The 18,589-nt window shown below is 36.5% G+C and overlaps 1 protein-coding gene across 7 annotated transcripts in view; it reads right to left on the minus strand.

Annotated features, from left to right (window-relative positions):
• Window positions 1–4,568: 4,568 nt before the first annotated feature.
• Window positions 4,569–18,589, minus strand: part of SLF1 (SMC5/6 complex localization factor 1) — a 91,081-nt gene continuing 77,060 nt past the window's right edge. For all 7 annotated transcript variants that reach the window (XM_021008669.2, XM_021008655.2, XM_021008654.2 and 4 more), the window contains 6 exons: window positions 14,383–14,528; window positions 12,718–12,881; window positions 11,490–11,614; window positions 9,384–9,476; window positions 8,713–8,895; window positions 4,569–5,536 (listed from right to left, as the gene is read on the minus strand). In XM_021008669.2, the coding sequence (XP_020864328.1) occupies window positions 5,046–5,536; window positions 8,713–8,895; window positions 9,384–9,476; window positions 11,490–11,614; window positions 12,718–12,881; window positions 14,383–14,528 (1,202 nt within the window). In that variant the 3' untranslated portion in view covers window positions 4,569–5,045. The remainder of the gene's footprint in view (window positions 5,537–8,712; window positions 8,896–9,383; window positions 9,477–11,489; window positions 11,615–12,717; window positions 12,882–14,382; window positions 14,529–18,589) is intronic.

Below are 18,589 nucleotides of genomic sequence, written 5' to 3' on the forward strand. Positions count from 1 at the left end.
TACCCAGTTATTGGTGGTGGTGGTGAAACTGTGGGGTGGGGTGCAATCTCCATTTCTAAATCAATCCCATTTAAGTCAAACCATTCTCATCCTTAAAAAAAATGCCTCAGTGTTAAAAGGTAAAACACCACTGGCCTAACCTTTTGAGTTCTTTTGAGATGTCACTTATGACAAGTTAAGTTCTTTTCATGATTTACCATTTTAAGATTAATAATCTTTTTCAGAAGGACTATCTACTTCATTGTAAGGCTTTTTCAGTTCATCCACCACAAAGATTAATGACAGTCTTATAAGAATGTATTCAAACCTGGATTCCAGATTCTCAGTTGGCAAATCCCACCTGCTGAAACTATAAAACATGTTCTTATTTTTTTTCTTGCTTTCCCTTGATGAGTCTTAAACAACATTTCCTAACAGTAGCTTGTGATTTTCTATTAATATGCTCATGCCAACAGAGGGGCTGGGGGAAAAAAAAGATGTTTCAAGCATAATTAAAAAATGAAAAAAAATTGGGAAAGGCTTCAGCCACCATTGGTAATAACCCTATTTGAGTGGGAACCATTTTAAAAATGGATTCAAGTTCTATATTATATTGTTGCAGATTAGTAATACTTCAATGGTATCTTTCTATAATACATTAGCTCATAGGCCACTTTGTTTAGATGCAATACTAGACGTCTTTCAATTCTTGATTTGGCAAATGATTTCTAATCTATAACCAAATAATTTATTTTGCTCTTCTAAAATGAGAAAACAAAAGATAATCAGTACAAATATACTATATATATATATATGTATATATATATGTATAGCACAAAGATAAAGGTATTTTCAGAATCAGTTACTTGCACCAAGAGTACAGCATGGATTTTCACACATTATGCATTTCAAAGAAAAAAATATATATCTAATAAAAAAAAGTCATTTTGCAATTTTAAAAATGTAAAATTTAGAAAATTAAGCTATAAGTGTTTCTTTTAAAAAACAAGTAAAAATAGTCCTATTTTTCCTCCAACAAATTACCTAAAATTATTCAAAGTGAAGGAATTGAACTTTCCTGATTCTATATGTTGTGTTGAAGCTTTCATAAACTAGAAAGAATGTAAAGGCTAAAATATGAAGAAATAAATCAGTAGCTAGAGTGAATTTTCAATCTTCAGACGTTATTTACCAGGAATGAAAGCATTAAAACATACCCTTATAACAGTGTCTGATTCTCCAGTACCCAGAGTTCCTGAAAGATAAAGCTGGCAATAATTTTATTAATGTGTCTGCAAAAGAGTATTGAAGATATGCTTTAATTCACCTTAGTACGTACTCACCCATAGGTTACAGGTACTCGGTGTAAAATATGTGGCTTCCTAGCTTTATTGATGAATATAGCATTCAATTATTGAATGACAGAAGATCACATGAACTATAAATTTCACAAAATTCTCTTACCAGAATCTCCTGCCGTATAAAAATGTCTTCCATAGAAGGGATATGCTGTATCTCAAAAACCACTGTGTGCTTAAAATCACATAACACAACACCCTAAATCCCTTTCTAACTAGCTCATGTTACCAACTGTATTTCATATATGGAAACACGTTGTGTTAAGGCAATTAAACATCAAAATATATTCTGCCACCATAACTTTTAGAATCTAATTTGGAATTTCTTGCAATTTGGTTATCAGGAATAGTTTAGTACCCCATGTCACCAATTTTGAAGTTGTCGGGTCTCTACCATATACCTAACTCCAACAATGTCATCACTGACCCTCTAATTCAAGCCACATTCGTTATAAAAACAAATTATCATTCTAAGTCTTGCTCTCTAGATGTTGGCAGGAGGTGTGGGAGAGTGCCTGGGGGAAGGAGTGCCTCATGTCACTCAAAAATGACCCCTTCCTGCTGATTAAGGAGAAACATTGACAGGCTCTCATCAAGCTCTCTCTCTCTCTCTTAACTGGAAAGGTGTGTGCATGCATATGGATTGTACCCTCCCCTGATGATTACTGCACACGATGGTGTCCATCTGAGAGAAGCTACGTTCTAGGTTTTACAGTAAACAAAAATGGCATGCCTTTCATGGGCATGTTAGAAACACATTCGGTTGGTCAACCTAGTCCATGGGTGGGGGTGAGCTGAGGCTTGGGAATGGCTGATTTATATGCACACCACATATGGTGTTATGAAAGATAATCCTGAGTGAAGAAAACTATGACACTGAGAACAGAAGTTGAGCTTCTGATACCACAATAAGGATTACTTCATGTCTTACACATCACATAAAGGTTTTAAAACATTTTTTCACTTAGAAAAAGTACAAGGTAGCAGAGTAACTGCAAATAATAATGGCTCATATTTATCAAGTACTTTATGGTTACAAAGTGTTTTCTTCACAATTATCTTGGGTAGTTTATCATCTCCATTTTTCATAAGGCCCAGAGACTGACTTGTTGAAGGTCACTCAGAAACGCAAGTCATTTGCTTCCAAGACTAGAACTCTCTCAACATATTATCTATGGATTTAGGAAGGCATCATTTAAAGTACGAGTACTGGGGCTTTGTTTCTGAGGTATAAAGCTGAAAGGCAACTTTAAAACAAAATTTTTTCTATTTATTTGTGTAGAAAAATTAAGAACATTTAAACACTTGTCCTCTTTTATCCTTTATAGTCAATGCAAAGACAACTGAGAAGCCAAGTAGTGTAGTAGATGGATCTGAAGTCAGAAGACATGGTTTCAGGTCCTGCCTCTGACAAATACTATGTGGCTATGGGCAAGTCAGCTCTCGGAGCCACAGGCAATCTAAGACTGTAAGTTATAAAGACAAGTTGCCAATTTGCATCCATGGAAATAATTTTCATATAGGGAATATTCTGTATAGATGAAATGACTATAGATCTAGTAAAAAAAAAAAAGAAACTTAAAAAAAAGGTTACAGCTTCATTATGGATGACCTGTTGGAATATCCAGTAAAAATAAAACTAAACAACAGAAAAAACAATGCTGAACTTTCATATAACTCGAGTTCTAAGGGAAGGCCCTTATTTTAATACTTAGAAATGAATATCAGAAAATCTCTCAGGATTAATAACTGGCAACCAGATGTACCTGTACCTCGTTAGATGGCTTTTTAAAAAGAATCTGAGTCTTAGTTAAGTACACTGTTACTATCAATGCCATAACTCAGCTCTCTTTATAGGCACTGTACATAACTTTTTTCAAGTCATCTAGAAATGAAAACTTGTGTTGACAGGTTATGCATTTTAAAACACAAATATGATAATTAAGTTTCTCATAGCATGGTTAAGATATATTAAACAAGTTAAACCATATTAACTCAGGTGGAAATCTGAAATTTCATCAAACTTAAAAATCATGAAAGTATGAACTTTTTTCTGGCCAGGATCACCTCTTTCAAAGGTTTTCACAAATCCTAATAATGCCTAGCCCTGTGACATGTACATAGGAGATACACAGCAATTTTAAAAAGATGAGAATGAAAGCCAGGAAGGTAATTTTACCTTGCATCTAATTCAAATTATGTCACTGTACACATCTTATACTTTATTCATGGTAAGAGAAAGCTGACAGGTACAAAATTCATTTAGAAAATAAACACTGTAACTAAAAGAAAACATTTTCATGATGATTCAGTGTAGAAAAAGCCACTATTTTTCCATTACACTGAAAAAAAAAGACAGTCTAAATGAACTACTGAAGACAGGGCATGTGTTATACTCACAAATTTATCTCCTCTGCCTTGCCCTGTTTCCCTTACTTTGATAAACTATCTTCTCCATATTCAGTTTTCATTCATTTAGTTTATTTTGTAGTGTTCACTAAGAGGAAAGAGATGTATCAGGCAGGATCACAGTGTGGGGAAAAAAAACAAAACAAATTTAAGTGATGATTTAGAAGAACCTAAACATTTTACTGACGAGACCACAGAGGTACGGAGAGGATACGACCTGTTCGACAGCCAGCTTGTTAGTCTTGGTACAGACCAGACCAGAATTCAGATTTTCCAATGTCCTGTCCAGCGCTTACTTTATTATACCATACTACATCTCTATGCAGTCTGCCAGATATTAAAATGTGGTATTCCCTAGACTAGCTTATGTGTAAACATAAACTTTTAAATAGGAAAAGCATGAAAAGAACAGCATTTAACCAGAACTGATCCACTACTATAGGGAAGGACAATGAGATTATAACCTCTGTAACTGATCACTGAGTATCTATGTGATACTGTGAAAAGATCTGTTTCTATGATAAAAATCAAAGCGTGCAGATTAATTGCTGTGAGATTTACGTAGAAGCTGCATGAAAGCTAAATCGAAGTCTTCATGTCTCTGTGCCAGCTGTAGAAAAATATAACATTCCCACTAGTGGCTGTGACCACCCGTTCTTTCACTTTTAGCTTTATCACGCATCGCTAGGAGGAAAGGATCTCAAACGGACACATTTCTAGCCTGTGTCGTCATACAGCACAGAAAAACCTTGGATCAACTTAATCTATAAACTGCCACTTCACTGGCTACTTGCAGCAGCAACACACCTTGTATGCAGGAGATACAGATGGATTCGGGTTTATTCTCTTCCCACTAAAGCATCAGTTAATGCTGCAAACTTTAGAAACAGTTATTTTAAGAAAAACACAGACTTGAAAGGAACCTGATCTGAAGGTCAATATTCTGAATAAAAAACATTTCCCAATGATTTCCTTAAAAATGAATATGTGTATATAATTGCATTGATATCTGCGAGGATTCTCAGATATGTACAGAAGAGAGAAAATAATTTCACTAGGTTTTAATAAATACTTAGATGAAGAGGGTTACAGCACAAATAAGAATCATTTTTAAAAAACACAATATAATTTTTTAAACTGCTATTCAATTTGTAAATAATTTACATTTCTCTTCTGGAGAGCAGAGTTAACATACTTTTTTCTGAAAAAGAAGTTATCTAATAAGCACCTCTAAAAAAATTATGTCAAAGACTGTGTCTATAAATTTGGATTTAAACTATTTTAGAAAGTCTATAAATATTAACTAGTGCCATGAAAAGTCTCTGACTGATCTAGCATAGTCTTTAGTGTCATCAGTAAGGCCTGTGTCTGAACTCCAGGAAACACTTTCAAGTTCTCAGGGATCTCCTTAAGGAGACTTGGGAGCTTCTGCAATGTCACAAGATCTCTAGCATAGAGATCCATAATCCAGTCAGTATGCACACTGGTGGCATCCTTGCAAGTCCTAGGAGAAGTAAACAGTCTTTCATGTAGATGAGTTAACTCCTTAAAAACAGAGAAGCTTGAAAACAAGTTGAATATTGAACAAAAATTCAACAGCATTCTACCAAATAAGAATGAGCCGAATTCAATCTGCTGCTGGTAAAAATGTTCCTCTGCTTGTGCATGAAGGTCCTCGGTGGAACCTTGGACTTGTAGGACGGCCAGGAGATCTTCTTTGATTTGGGGAGCTAAAACGTAATCCAAAGGCAGTTTTCCTTTAGAAGTCCTCTGCTGAAGAAGCACCGAGCCTGGAAAAGTGATGCAAAGTGCTAAGTAACATTTACAGCTAGCTCTGGCACTAACTCGGGTGGATACAATTAGTCAAGGCACTTCGGAAAAAAAAAAATTCGAATCAATTGCCTAATTTGTAAATGGCATAAAAGTGTATTTGCATTAGCTTACAACTGATCTATGAGGTACAAATTAAAAAAAAAGATTTTGAGAAATTTTACAGATTGGTTTTAAAAAATGATGCTGCTTCCAAGATTAAGAAAGCATATGTACCTCTCCAGAGGACAGTGAGTGCACACATGAACACATACACACACACACACTCCCTAACATAAACACAAAAGACAAAATACAAACTCATTAGCCTGGCACTTAGGGGCCTACACAATTTGGCTCCCATTTCTACAGCCCTTATTTCATAATTTTCTCTTTCACAAACTCTACACCTATTCCAACTGGACTAGATTACTATTTATTACCTGGACTTGATATTCCATATGAGCTTTGCTCATGTGCACAAGCCATTCCTTGTACCAAGAATATCTCTTCCTCCTCATTTTCATCTCTTTGAATCCTTGTTTTTCTTCCCAACTCAATTAGATATCATTTCTATGAAGGCATTCCTCATTTCCTCCCCAATATAGTAACGACAATTAGCGTTCCTTCTCTTTTCAGTTTTCCCTCTTTTTATACATGTATCCTCCAAGTAGAAGGTAAGCCCCTTGAGGGAAGAGGCAATTTTGTTTTTGGTCTTTTTATCCCCAATACCCAGCACAGAGCCTTGAAGGCACTAAAAATATGTGCTTAACAAGTTTGTTGAATTGGATTACTAATTTGATACTGTGAGAAATGTGCTTAAACATCCTGGGCTATTCAGAATATCCCATGGTAACATAGTACCCATAAGGAAACTAATAAAAGCAGTAGAATTGGAAGTCTAGGAAAAAATGTGCTGAGTAGAGGGACTATTCTTCAACAGCAGCATGTCTTTCACGGTCTACCTTGAATGTGTGGCTGAATGATCAAAAAACAAAAACAAAACCAGAACACTCTTAAACTATGAACTGCCCCAAATTACAACCCATCTACTCTATCCAAAGTTGTGTATCTTACTGCTTGGAAGTTACTGCAGCCCTCCCCCCATCCCTTTCCCTGGTAGGATTGGCGGTAGCACAGGTGAAATATGAGAGCAGCAGAATATCAACAATGTTGTATTTGGTTAAACTTCAGTAAACAAATGGTAAGCACCCGATCTGTTTCATGGACTGTGCCAGGTTTAATTTTTATGCATTTCAACATTAGGAAAACAACTGTTGTAAGAGCTATAAAAGATTTTTTCCCTCCTTTTTTAAGATAGTAGCAACGCTATAATACAAAATTCATGACCTAGTCATTTGTTAGCAACATTCATGCTTATGCAAAATATTGTTTTTAGAAGGAAAAAAAGTTTTTAGCTAATGTATTAGCTTACTTTTAAAAATACATAGTTCCACCTTCAACATAATTACATATATATGTATATATACATACACATGCACCCATTTTTTTACATAGAATAACACAATAACTGATGAAATAAGATTAATGTCTAGCTAGCTTAAGGTCAAATGGTCTTTTGAAGTACCGCATTGCTTTGCAGTGTGCTGAATGAACAATTAAAAAATAAGTACCAAAACAACCCCCCCCCCAAAAAAGGTGACAGCTAAGTTCTTATAGAATTTTTTAAAAAAGGACTCCATCCGACTTCTCCTAAGCCTGAATGAATCCACAATCAGTGTGTAAAGTAGTTTCTGCCATGGCTGTGTCAAACTCTTTGATAGGCCCAAACCTAGAATGTAACAAAGGCAAAGACAGGACTGCATTCAACCTCTAGGGTAGCTAGAGGTCCTTGATGAATGCAACTGCAAGTAGATCTCTCCCTTAGGACAAGAAGATCATCCATTTCCTATTCTTCGCTAATGGCCTTGGAAAAATGCACATCTGTCAGTGTATGCCATTCTCTATTGGAAAGTTCAGTTTACTCCATCACATTGGTACACTGATTCTTGCATCACTTGAACCAATTGGAGAGAGGGCAAGTATTTGGCTTGACATGTCAAATACAAGATTTGGTAGATAAATAAAACACCTGGGAGACAGTACACTGAGATTCAGTAAACAGAGAGTACAAGAGGAATGTAGAAGAGTCTAGGAATGTTATCAATTGCAAGATGGTGTCAGCACCATATTCACACAGGGCAGCCTTTAGGGGGCAGGAGAAGACTATAAATAACCAGAAGTCTTAGGCTGCTAGTTTTGCCCTTTTTAAAGCTGGATATAGTTAGAAGACATCCAAATGTAGCACACTTTTGTATTTTCATAAAGATAGGAATGTTTTAACTACCAAAAATATCAGAAGCCACACACTTGAATTTAATCAGGCTCATATGAAATTAATAGGAAATATATATGCTTCCCTTTGTCTGACACCCCCCCCGTGCATTTTTTTAATATTTTGATCTAAAATTTATGTTATCCAGCTCAGACCAAATAGTGTGTCACTTAAAAAGGCACAGGCTTGCTGAGAGCATCGATCATAAATCAGCACAGAGAATGGTTTGTTAAGGTATAATCCACCCATACTCATCCTCTCAAAAACCTCTGACCAGCATTTATCACAATTACAAAGTCCTCACTTTAACTCAATTATCAATTTAGCTGACCTGATAAAATGTTATTAATATTGAAAATCATTTTAGTGAGATACAAGAAAATAAATTTTAAAAATAAAATTAGTCAAGTCAGTAACAAAATAGAAGAAACCACAGGGACATTAAAGAAATCTACAGACTAACAGCTAAACCTATACATCCATTTATTAATAAACCTTTCAGAATTGACTACCGCATGAAAAGACCATACTAGACTTGAAGTAAATCCATTTTTAAAGCCCATGTACCCAATTCACAAGTGTATTCTGCTACACTGGTTTAAGCAACAGTTTCAATATAATGAATAAATGTACAGATTTAAAAAAGGCTTTTATCCATGTTGACAAAATGGTGCTTGTTTTCAAAAGAGATCTTTTTTTTTCTTTGTATTTTTTAAAGGCATTCTTCTTTATGGAAGCTAAAAAGGAAGTGTTATCAACTTCTGAGGGATTCATCAAAAATTGGATAATTTCACAAAACCAGTTTAGCATAAATGCACTCACCCCCATGCTGGAGTAGCAGCTTGCCAATTTCTACATGTCCGTTTGACAGTGCATCATGCAAAGGAGTCACCCCGTCCACTTGAGTGAGCAGATCTACCTCTGGACAACGTTGCAAAATTTCCTGGACACACACTGTGTTGCCATGGTTACAGGCTTCATGCAAAGGCGTCCAGCCAGCATAGTCTGAATTAGAAATCAAGGGAAGTTTTAAAACAGCAAAAGTAGAAGTTATTCAATGGTAAAGTAGACCTATCCTGTTTCTCTCTCCAGCATAACTCTTCAATATACCACTCAGTACAAGAAGGTTCCTTTCGTACACTTGCTTGGGCTATATAATCGTATCTCTCTTTTAAAGAGGGAAAAAGGATCTGTATGACGATCATTTTCCAAATTGGTTTAGAGATCCTACCACAAATATGGATAACAATGATGATTTTTTTCTTATATAGACTTTGGTTATAATCCATTCTCCCTCCCCTCCTCCGCCCTTCTCCCACCCCTTCCCCTCACCCCCACTTTAACAATCTTGGTTTCAGTAATGACTCAATACCATCAACTAAAGTACGGTTAGGTTTCCTTATATTTTTTCTTAATGTTAGCATGCAACTATTTTATAATCAAAATCAGGATTATCCTCAGATTTGATTAGACAGTGAAGATTCAGAACTTACCTTTAACATTAATATCTGTTCCTGGCAAAGAGAGAAGAAGAATCAATTTCTCCACTTGGTTATTTATGCAAGCTCTATGCAGGGCTGTCTCTCCTACCATAAAAAATTAATAGATTATTCCAGAGAAGGCAAGATATCAACTAAAGGAAATAATCAAAATGCATGGAACTAGGCTTTCTGGCTCTGTGCCAGAACAGTCAATAACGAATAAGATTTCCCTTTTTTGTCCAGGTTAAATATCTTTTAGGATAATTTAAAAAAAAAAAAACGTGTGGAGGAACAACAAAAAAACCCCCCACAACCAACAGAGCTTCTGTTCCATCAGAGATCCAGCAATGAAATTCTACTGCAAATGGTTTAACACAGAAATTATCTCCCCTTAGTTCAAGGTTTAAAGCTTCAATCCCACTATAAAAGCTCTGAATGATCACAGAACACCAAAAATACTGGGTTTTGAAGCAATAAAAGTTTAGAGTGCAGTTGCCCTCTCTTAAATTTATTCATGAACCTACGTTAAATGTATGGCTCTTTTTACACAGCATTTATAGCTTAATTCAAATGAATGTTTCTGGCTAAGCACGAGTGCCTCTACACACTCAAGTATAATTCAGAACTTCAAATCCATTAACAGATGGTTTGCTGCTTCTCAATAGGCTGTCTGGCTTGGCTACAGCAGCACAGAAAGGGAGAAATGAAGGAATCTTAATATAAACACACACACACACACACACACACACACACACACACACACGGAGGGGGGAAAAGCCCTAGTACCATTTAAAGCTTAAACAAGGGTGACAAATAGAATTGCAAGGTCCTCAAATCTGTTTTCCAAAAGGGTGCAATTAATGCATGCAAGGTAAAATTGAGTCACATTGACATCTCTGTTGTCACCAAGTGATTAGAATGAACAGGAACCAAAACCATGAACTTGATCTGAGGAGGATGAAAGAAGTTATTGCAATGCCACACAGACTAGAAATCAAATACAAACTGCATATGTAGCTAAAGTTAATTTTCTCTCTTACTGAGATAATGTAACACATTTTATAGGGTTTAAATTCATGGTACACACCCTAAATACCCCTTTTCAGTCTCTGCAAGTATTTCTATGGGAAAATTCCTTTCATATGCACAGAGAAAGACATTTGGAATTTTTCTCTATTATAATTTTTCAATTCTCTTTCCCTATCCCTAATTCCTACTGCTGTTCAGCTCAGCATATATTATTAAAAACAGAACAAATAAAAAGGACATTGGTTTTTTGAAATTAACAAATTTTATTAATAAATCACTCTTCTTATATCTTGAGAAGAATGGACAAGTATTTGGCATTTTGTGCCACACAATTAGGAATTTATATTATGTTGAAAGATTAGAACAAGAGTTTCTTTGCCAATATTGTTCCAGATATCCCATGAGGGTCATAATAATAAACATATTTGTATTAGATGCACGATACATAAGGTATAGATCACAAACAAAAAGATGTAGCAAATGATTTGGGCCAATTACAGCCTCATGTAAGGTATATTTTATTAAATTTGTGTAGTTAAGTGGAGCCTGAATGAATTATGGCCATGTTATTTCATCCTTTAGGTACTTAGATGCTAGTATAGTTAGGACTAAAAAGCCAAACACATTTCATAGTCTGGGCTCAATGCCTGGAAGAAAAGAGTCCATATGCTTAACACAGCTATGTAACATAGCTTACTCCCCAGTCTTTGTTCACAAAATGTCTAGGACTGAAGAGATGAAGACTGAATTATACTTTCAAATCAGCAGACGCTGATCCTAAGCAACCCAGGTTGAGGTGGATTAGCAAAGTAAGGCGGGCAAGTCTGGAATGAGCTCACACAAGCTACATACTGTGTTTAATATTTGGAGAAGTAGAGAGAGAAGAGAAGTAACGTGCTATTATACTAAGTATAATCTTTTCATTAATGACATTTTAAGAAAACTAACATGCTATCCAGGAAGGTATTTCTTGGATGTAGGCCAACATTTTAGTTCAAGCATTCATCAGGACAAGTGTATTAAACTTGCAAGTAATGGCTGCAACCATGAAAAGTTCTTAGCATACATTAATTTAGATACTTCGAATACCTCTTAAATTGGTCTTGTGAAAATGCATTTTTGGAAGCAAAGAGCGGCAATTCTCTTTGGAACATGACAATTCTCCTTCCCGTTTCTTTTGCAACCTTTTTAACGACAAAGAATGCTTCAGCTCACTAGAAGAAAAATAAGAAATAATGAAGGCTTGTTTTTTGGCCATGCATGTTCAGCATACATTAGATTGTGGATTTTTTTTTAAACTAGACTCTTTTTAATCATAAATTCCTCATGTAAATTCATATTTTGTTTTCTAGGTAGGTCACTTATCCCAATGGTCTCAACATCTCCCTCGACATAGCTGAGGAGGTATTTTTCACTTTGCTGACCCCTTTACCTAACTACTTTTGGAGAAGTTCACAAACAGTACATATCCAATAAATGGATAAGAAACAGGGGACCAATTTGAGATAGGAAGAAGTCATGATCAGAAACTTGATGCTCTTCTTCAGTTCAGTTTCTCAACTTTACAGCCCTCCTTGTTCCTCTATCATCGTTGTCATCATCGTCATCATCATCATCATCATCATGTGATGATGATACAAACAGCAACAACAGCAGCATTTTAAGATTTGCAAAGTACTTTATGTGTAACATACCCATACCACCTCTGCAAGGTAGGTGCTATTACTTATCAAACCCATTTCACAGAGGAGGTAACTGAGGCTGAGGGCAATTAAGGGAGTCGCCGAAGATCATATGGTTAGTACAGAAAGGCCTGAGGCAGAACATTCTATTTCAGCAGAGGAGAGCTTTGTGTATTTTTTTTAAAGGTTTCTCTTTCCGGAAAATATTATACAATATCCCATGAGAAGTTAAGGATGCATGTAGGATTTATGATGTGGTTGCTTATACTCCTGGCCAGAAATTCTGAAGTTGAATCTCTACGGCATTTTAAGTAACAGATAAAGTGCATATCACGTACATAATAATAATCATGAAATCAGACAAAAACCATGTAAAGCAGTCATTTGGTAAACAATTTCATTTCTCTGGGGAAACATTTTGCCTCAACATTGAGGAAATGGATGTGAGTCAGTGTATGTACATACTGAGGGGCAGGAAAAAAAATCCCAAACCTTATAGGTTTAGAAACAGGCTTTGTGTCACCAGGAAGCACAGGCTGACCACCCCAGGTCGTGTGAAGTTCAAGACACTGTGTTAGGGCAGAAGCTGCACCTCAAGGCAGAAGACAGTGAGTGATGCTCTAGGTTTTACTTACGGTGCCTCAGGCAGGACCGTGGCTTGGTTCTGATCACCACCAGTTAACATCTTCAGGGCCCTCTGAGAGTCAGGGCCAACCCAATGTCCCAACTTCTTCCGTTTCTGCCCCTTTCTTGATTCAAGCATACCAACTTTTCCCAATGCAGGCAAATAAGCACATACCTGTTGCAAAATCACATCATAATATGACTTTCATGATCCTATGTATGGCAACTGGAAGCCTAAAAATCATTACCTGATCATTTCTCATAAAATTTGGTGACGTCCTTTCTGCTCTGTCAGTGTGGTTACTATACCATCTCGGCTAAATATGCTAAAATATGAAGATGATTGCTAAAATGACTATTTGTTTTTTCTTTTTAGTTTTGAACTTGAAATGATCATTTATTTTGGGGGAATTAACTTTCTTTTGAGCCCTTCCTTATTTTCCAGGATAAACATTTGTAACAAAATTTAAAAAAAGAAAAAGTAGTTCAGTAAGATCAGGGTATTGGAAATGGGTTTTAGTACATTCAACTCATGGAATGGCAGTCCTAGAGCTGAAGGACCTCAGAGACCATCTAGTCCAACGCCTTCATTTGACAGGTAAAGAAACTGAGGCTTAGGGAAGCTAAGTGAGTTGACCCAGGTCAAACAAGTAGTGAGTGGTAGATGTGCAGTTTGAACCCGGGTTTGGGCTGAAATTTTACTTTTGTCACTATGCATAGGGTATCATTTTAGGTAAGTCACTGTACTCTGGCCCTCAGTTTCCCCATCTGTAAAACAGGAGGGTTGAGGTTAGATGACCTCTGACGTCCCTTCCAGCTTTAGATGATTCCATGATGCATAAAGTGACTATTTCACATCATTAAACCAATACCACATGGATGAAAAGAAGAAAAAATGCCTGGATGCAAATAATTATTCTTTTCTAATTTAATTTTTTTGGCATTATGCTCATTCAGAAAAGATCCTTTGATCAGTCTTGTGCCTAGCATGTTATGTTGCTTTTGCATAATTTATTTATAAAAAAGCCATCTGATTTATGTACAACTGGTATTTTGCCATTTCAATTTTGATTATGCATTTTATGCATTAGGAAACAAGTCTGGTGTAAGACATACAATAATGGGTGTGCAAGTCTACGAAAGGGAAAGAAATGTTGCAAAACACAGAATTTTGCCCAACCAAATTGCATAAACAAGTATGTCTGATTCTTATTTCTTCATGGAACTGCTTGAGGGCATTTAATAATATCCAAAGATGGGCCAGTGATGGTGTTGGCAAGATACAGCTAGAGAACTATGGACTAAATGCACCACTTGTGATTGGTAAGATTAGAGTGGGTTTGAATAGTTATAAGTAACCTTATTTTAGAATATTAGATATTAAATGGAATTGTTCTTTTCTGCGTCTACTCTTCAATCTTATTTAAAAGAACATTCTTGCATATTAAGCTAGAGAATGAGGAATAAAGCTCTTGCGTTCTGTTCCTAGAGTAGACATTTAAACTTCCTAAGTTCTGTAATTAATTTTTTCCCTTCACTAATTTTTCTGTCTTTAAGGGGAACACCACCAACGCATAAGCAAATGTTGGAAATACTTAAATTAGTATTTGCAATGAATTAAACTGGTCATACTGATGACTCAGAAATTAAATAGATTTGAGTAGAAGGGTATTTACCATTTTCTGAAGAGAGAGTGGTTCAGGAGAAATACTGATACAGCTCTGTAAACATAACTTTTTAAAGACTGACTCTGCAATGAACATTTGAAGCCAGGATGAAGATAAGGAACTAATGAAACTCTTTAACTCTTCTGAAGAAAAATCTAAAGGAAACAAGTAAAAAACAACAAAAACCCCCAATATGTTAAGTGTCTACTAGGTATATAAGCATTGTGCTAGAAAACAGGGGAAGATAAATACTTTAGATGAGACATTCCCAAATGTTTCCTGCCTTAGGAGAGCTTGCAATCTAGTAGGCACATACACAGGTAAGAGAAATACAAAGGTGAAGCACAATCACTGTATATCATGGACCTGATTATTATTTATCCAGATTTTCCTAAGACAGAGTTCTTTTGGAGATATCATAGTACAAAGAAGAATGAATTTTAAGTCAGAACACCTGGGTTTGGATTCCAGCTCTGTTAACTGGGCATCAGTGTCTACATCTATAAAATGAGTGGGTTAATCTAGAATAAGATGATTAATTCTTAATCTCAGCCCCTTGTACTCCCAAAGGACCTATGAATAGATTTCAAGGGGGTCTGTGAACTTGGATGGGAAAAAAAAAATTCCAACTTTACATTCATCAACTAACAATTATTTGGCATTTCCTTCAATTATGAATTAAAATATATATATATATATATATATATTGAGGACTTTACCAGTCACCAGAAGGGGTCCATGACACAGAAAAGGTCAAAACCTCTAGGTCTAGATCTATATGGTTTCTCCAGCTCAAAAATCACATGGTAGCATCCCATGTGGTATTAGCACCAAAAGATTTTAATGTTCATTGATATGCAATTTGCAAATAATCAGGGTTGAGTTGATGAGGGAAAGGAATCGGAATGCTTTTTCTGACCACAATCACTAACCTAGCTATTTAACCAATCCATCTTTCTCACTTTAAGAAAAGATTTTTTAAAAAAATGCTGCACAACAGAGAATTTTGCATAGTTGGGTTGGGGGTGGGGGTGGGGGAAATTATAGAACAAAAGGGTAAGAATATGACCAATGCTTAAAAAGTAGTTTTCAACCTCTCAGAAGTAGCAGAAAGTATATATTCTAGCCCTGATCTCTTTTCTGAATACACTGCCTTATGTTAGCAACTTCTTGGTAAACATATCAACATTGATATCCTACAAACCCTCAAATTCAACATATCTAAAACAAAATTTATTATCTTCCATATTCACTCCCTCCAGAAAACTTCTTTCTATTGAGTTCACAAAGTTACCACCTTTTCATTATCCAAGCTTACAACCTTAGAGTAATACTTCACAGAATCTTAGATTTGGAAAGCACCTCTCTTGGGTCAGGCTTAACTCAAGGCCAACCCAGTGATGCACACTCAGGGTTAGAATGCCATAAAGAATTTGGTGGACCATAAAATGTTATGAAAACAATTTTATTGGTGACAAAGGATAAAGCACATAATTCCTAAGATTAAAAAAAATTTAGATAAAAGGTCTCCTCCCACACACTCCCCACCTTGTATATTCACCTTAGCAAATGGTCACTTAGCTGGCCTCAGCTTTCTCTCAGCACCTCCAACCCACCTACACTCAACTCCCCCCCCACCCCCAACCCCTCAGCAGGTGAGTTCCCTTTAAGCTAGGGCTTTGATGTTTTGGGCAGCAAGGAAGCCAAACCAATGCTGATCCTCTATAGAAGGCGAAGCCAGCCCAGACTAACGCTGGTACTGCTTCTATAACAAGCTCTCAGAAGCCATTTTGCCCTACTAATACCTGAAAAAGAATTTACTCTACAACATTCTGGACAAGTAGCCAGTCATCCAGCCTTTTTTAGATAAAGAGCTGCAGAAGGAAGAAGGGATCTAGGATCCCATGAGGCAGCCCACTGCACTTTGGGATAGCTCAATGAGGAAGGTAGCTTCTTTGCAGTTTCCAACCACTGCTCCCACTTCTGCCTTCTGGGATGAAAAATAACAAGTTGAACCCCTTGCAAACATGACAGTCCTTCAAAGTGAAGTCTGCTATCATGTTCCTCCTCTCTAGACTAAATATCCCTTGTTCCTTGTACTAATCTCTCTCTTTTTTTTTTTTTTGGCTAGACAATGGGGGTTAAGTGACTTGCCCAGGGTCACATAGCTAGTAAGTATTATGTGTCTGAGGCTGGATTTGAACTCAGGTCCTCCTGACTCCAGGGCTGGTGCTCTATCCACTGTACCACCTACTCTCCCCCCCTCCCCCCATATTGATCTCTTATGACATGATCTCAAAGCCCTTCACTGTCTTCACTGCCCTCCCTGGATACACTTCAATTTATCAATGTCCTTCCTAAAAGGAAACTCAGAAATGAACAATTTTATATTGCGAATATGATCTGAACAGCATTGCCTAGTATGGCTGGACCATATCACCTGTCTCATCCTGGGGCTATGTCTTTCAATGAAGCCTACAATTACATAATTTTTTTAAACTTCTATGTTAGATTATTTACTCTTCCCTCTTGTTCACCCACCTCCACACCACTTCTCTCATCTTTTCACCTATCTCCACGTTCCAGACTACTCTTTGTAGTTCAGGTCCTCCAACCCTTCCTTTCACATATGCCAAAATGCCTTCTTAAGGTACATATGTGACAATAGAGCACAGATCTTCAGGGGCTCCCTTTTGTCTCTAGGATAAAATGATAATTTCTCAGACTGACATCTAAAGCCCTTCATGATCTGGCTACACAAGTCCCTTCCCCTTTCTAGACTTATTTCCTATTACAGCCTACATTCTAGTCAATAGCTATTTGATGAATGTAGGTTGGATCTTCTAGCTTCAGGGCTTTTACATAAGTTGTTTCCCATGCTAGGAATCTCCCTCTTCTCCTCCCCCATCTGAATCATTATCTACATTCAAGGCTCAGCTTAGTACTACTAGAATACTAGGGCTCTTTCCCTCTTTAAATTATCTTGCATTTTCTTAAGTAAATTCACATGTTGAATCCCCATAGAACGTGAACTCTAATAGGGCAGGGACTGTTTGTTATTGTTGGGTTTTTTCTCCTCTGTATCCCCAAATTTTTATGTGGTTTGGAAAATGTAATTTAGTTCTCAGTACCTTAGACCTGTATTACAACTATATATGTATAAACACATACATACATACACATATATATGTTTTAAAATTTTTATGTACCACATCATTGATAGATAGATTGCACTTTTAAAAAGTTTTCTCCCCGAATTTGATTTCTTGAGGCTTACAGTACTGTGGTTTCCCATAGTAACTTGGACACATGCTGATATTCTTAGATCTTCCTGACTCCAGGCCCAGTACTCAATCCACTATGCCACCTAGCTTTCAATGAATCTACTTGTTTGTATTTACATTCATGTAACACAGACCATATTTTTGTCCTTCTCTGAATCAACAGCTATCAGTATACTGCCTAGCACATAGTAGGTACATAACAAATGCTAAATGACTTGACTCAAAAGAGGTGGTAGGGGATAGGGCCAAAGGTACAAGTATGGCGGTGTGCCCTGGCAAGACGCTTAATTTCTTTCTTAGTCTAGAACAAAGGAAAAAAAACTGAGAACAATTTGGGTAGGGTGCTTCCTTTTCCTTAGTGATTTGAAAGGAGGAAAGAAGATGACATGATTTAAGAGGGGTTTGAGGTATGAAAGAGGCCAAAAGAAGGCTCAAGGGGAATAATCTCAATCTTTCAGTGAAGTAGGAGGTGAGATAAATAAGTAAGTCATGGAAGAACAAAATATTTGATATCTAATAGTCAGTAAGCCCAACGGATATTAAATAAAATGAATTTGTAAAGTAACATAAACCTGTGATTATAGGATCATAGATCGAGAGCCATAGGAGATCGCAGAAGCCATTCAGTCCAATCTCCTCATTTTCCAGATGAGGAGAATGAGGATTAAAGAGGTGTGCACAATTACATGCCTTTCTCTTGTAGCACTGAAAAGCATGGAAGTAGGAACAGAGACATCATCAGCACTCTCTCCCTTCAGAAGGACTCTCTGTTAATTTGCATATACTTCGTATTTTCTTGTGTGCATGTAATTCTCCTTGATGGTAGGGATTGTTTTGTTTCTGTCTTTGTATTCTCAGTGCCTTGTACAAAGTAAGTGCTGAAGGCAAGAGATAACCAAAGGATTTGGAGAGATTTCTAGCAACAGATCAAA

This window comes from Phascolarctos cinereus, unplaced genomic scaffold (genome assembly GCF_003287225.1).
Source record: "Phascolarctos cinereus isolate Bilbo 61053 unplaced genomic scaffold, phaCin_HiC Scaffold_4;HRSCAF=312, whole genome shotgun sequence".
In the NCBI taxonomy this organism is placed as follows: Eukaryota; Metazoa; Chordata; class Mammalia; order Diprotodontia; family Phascolarctidae; genus Phascolarctos; species Phascolarctos cinereus.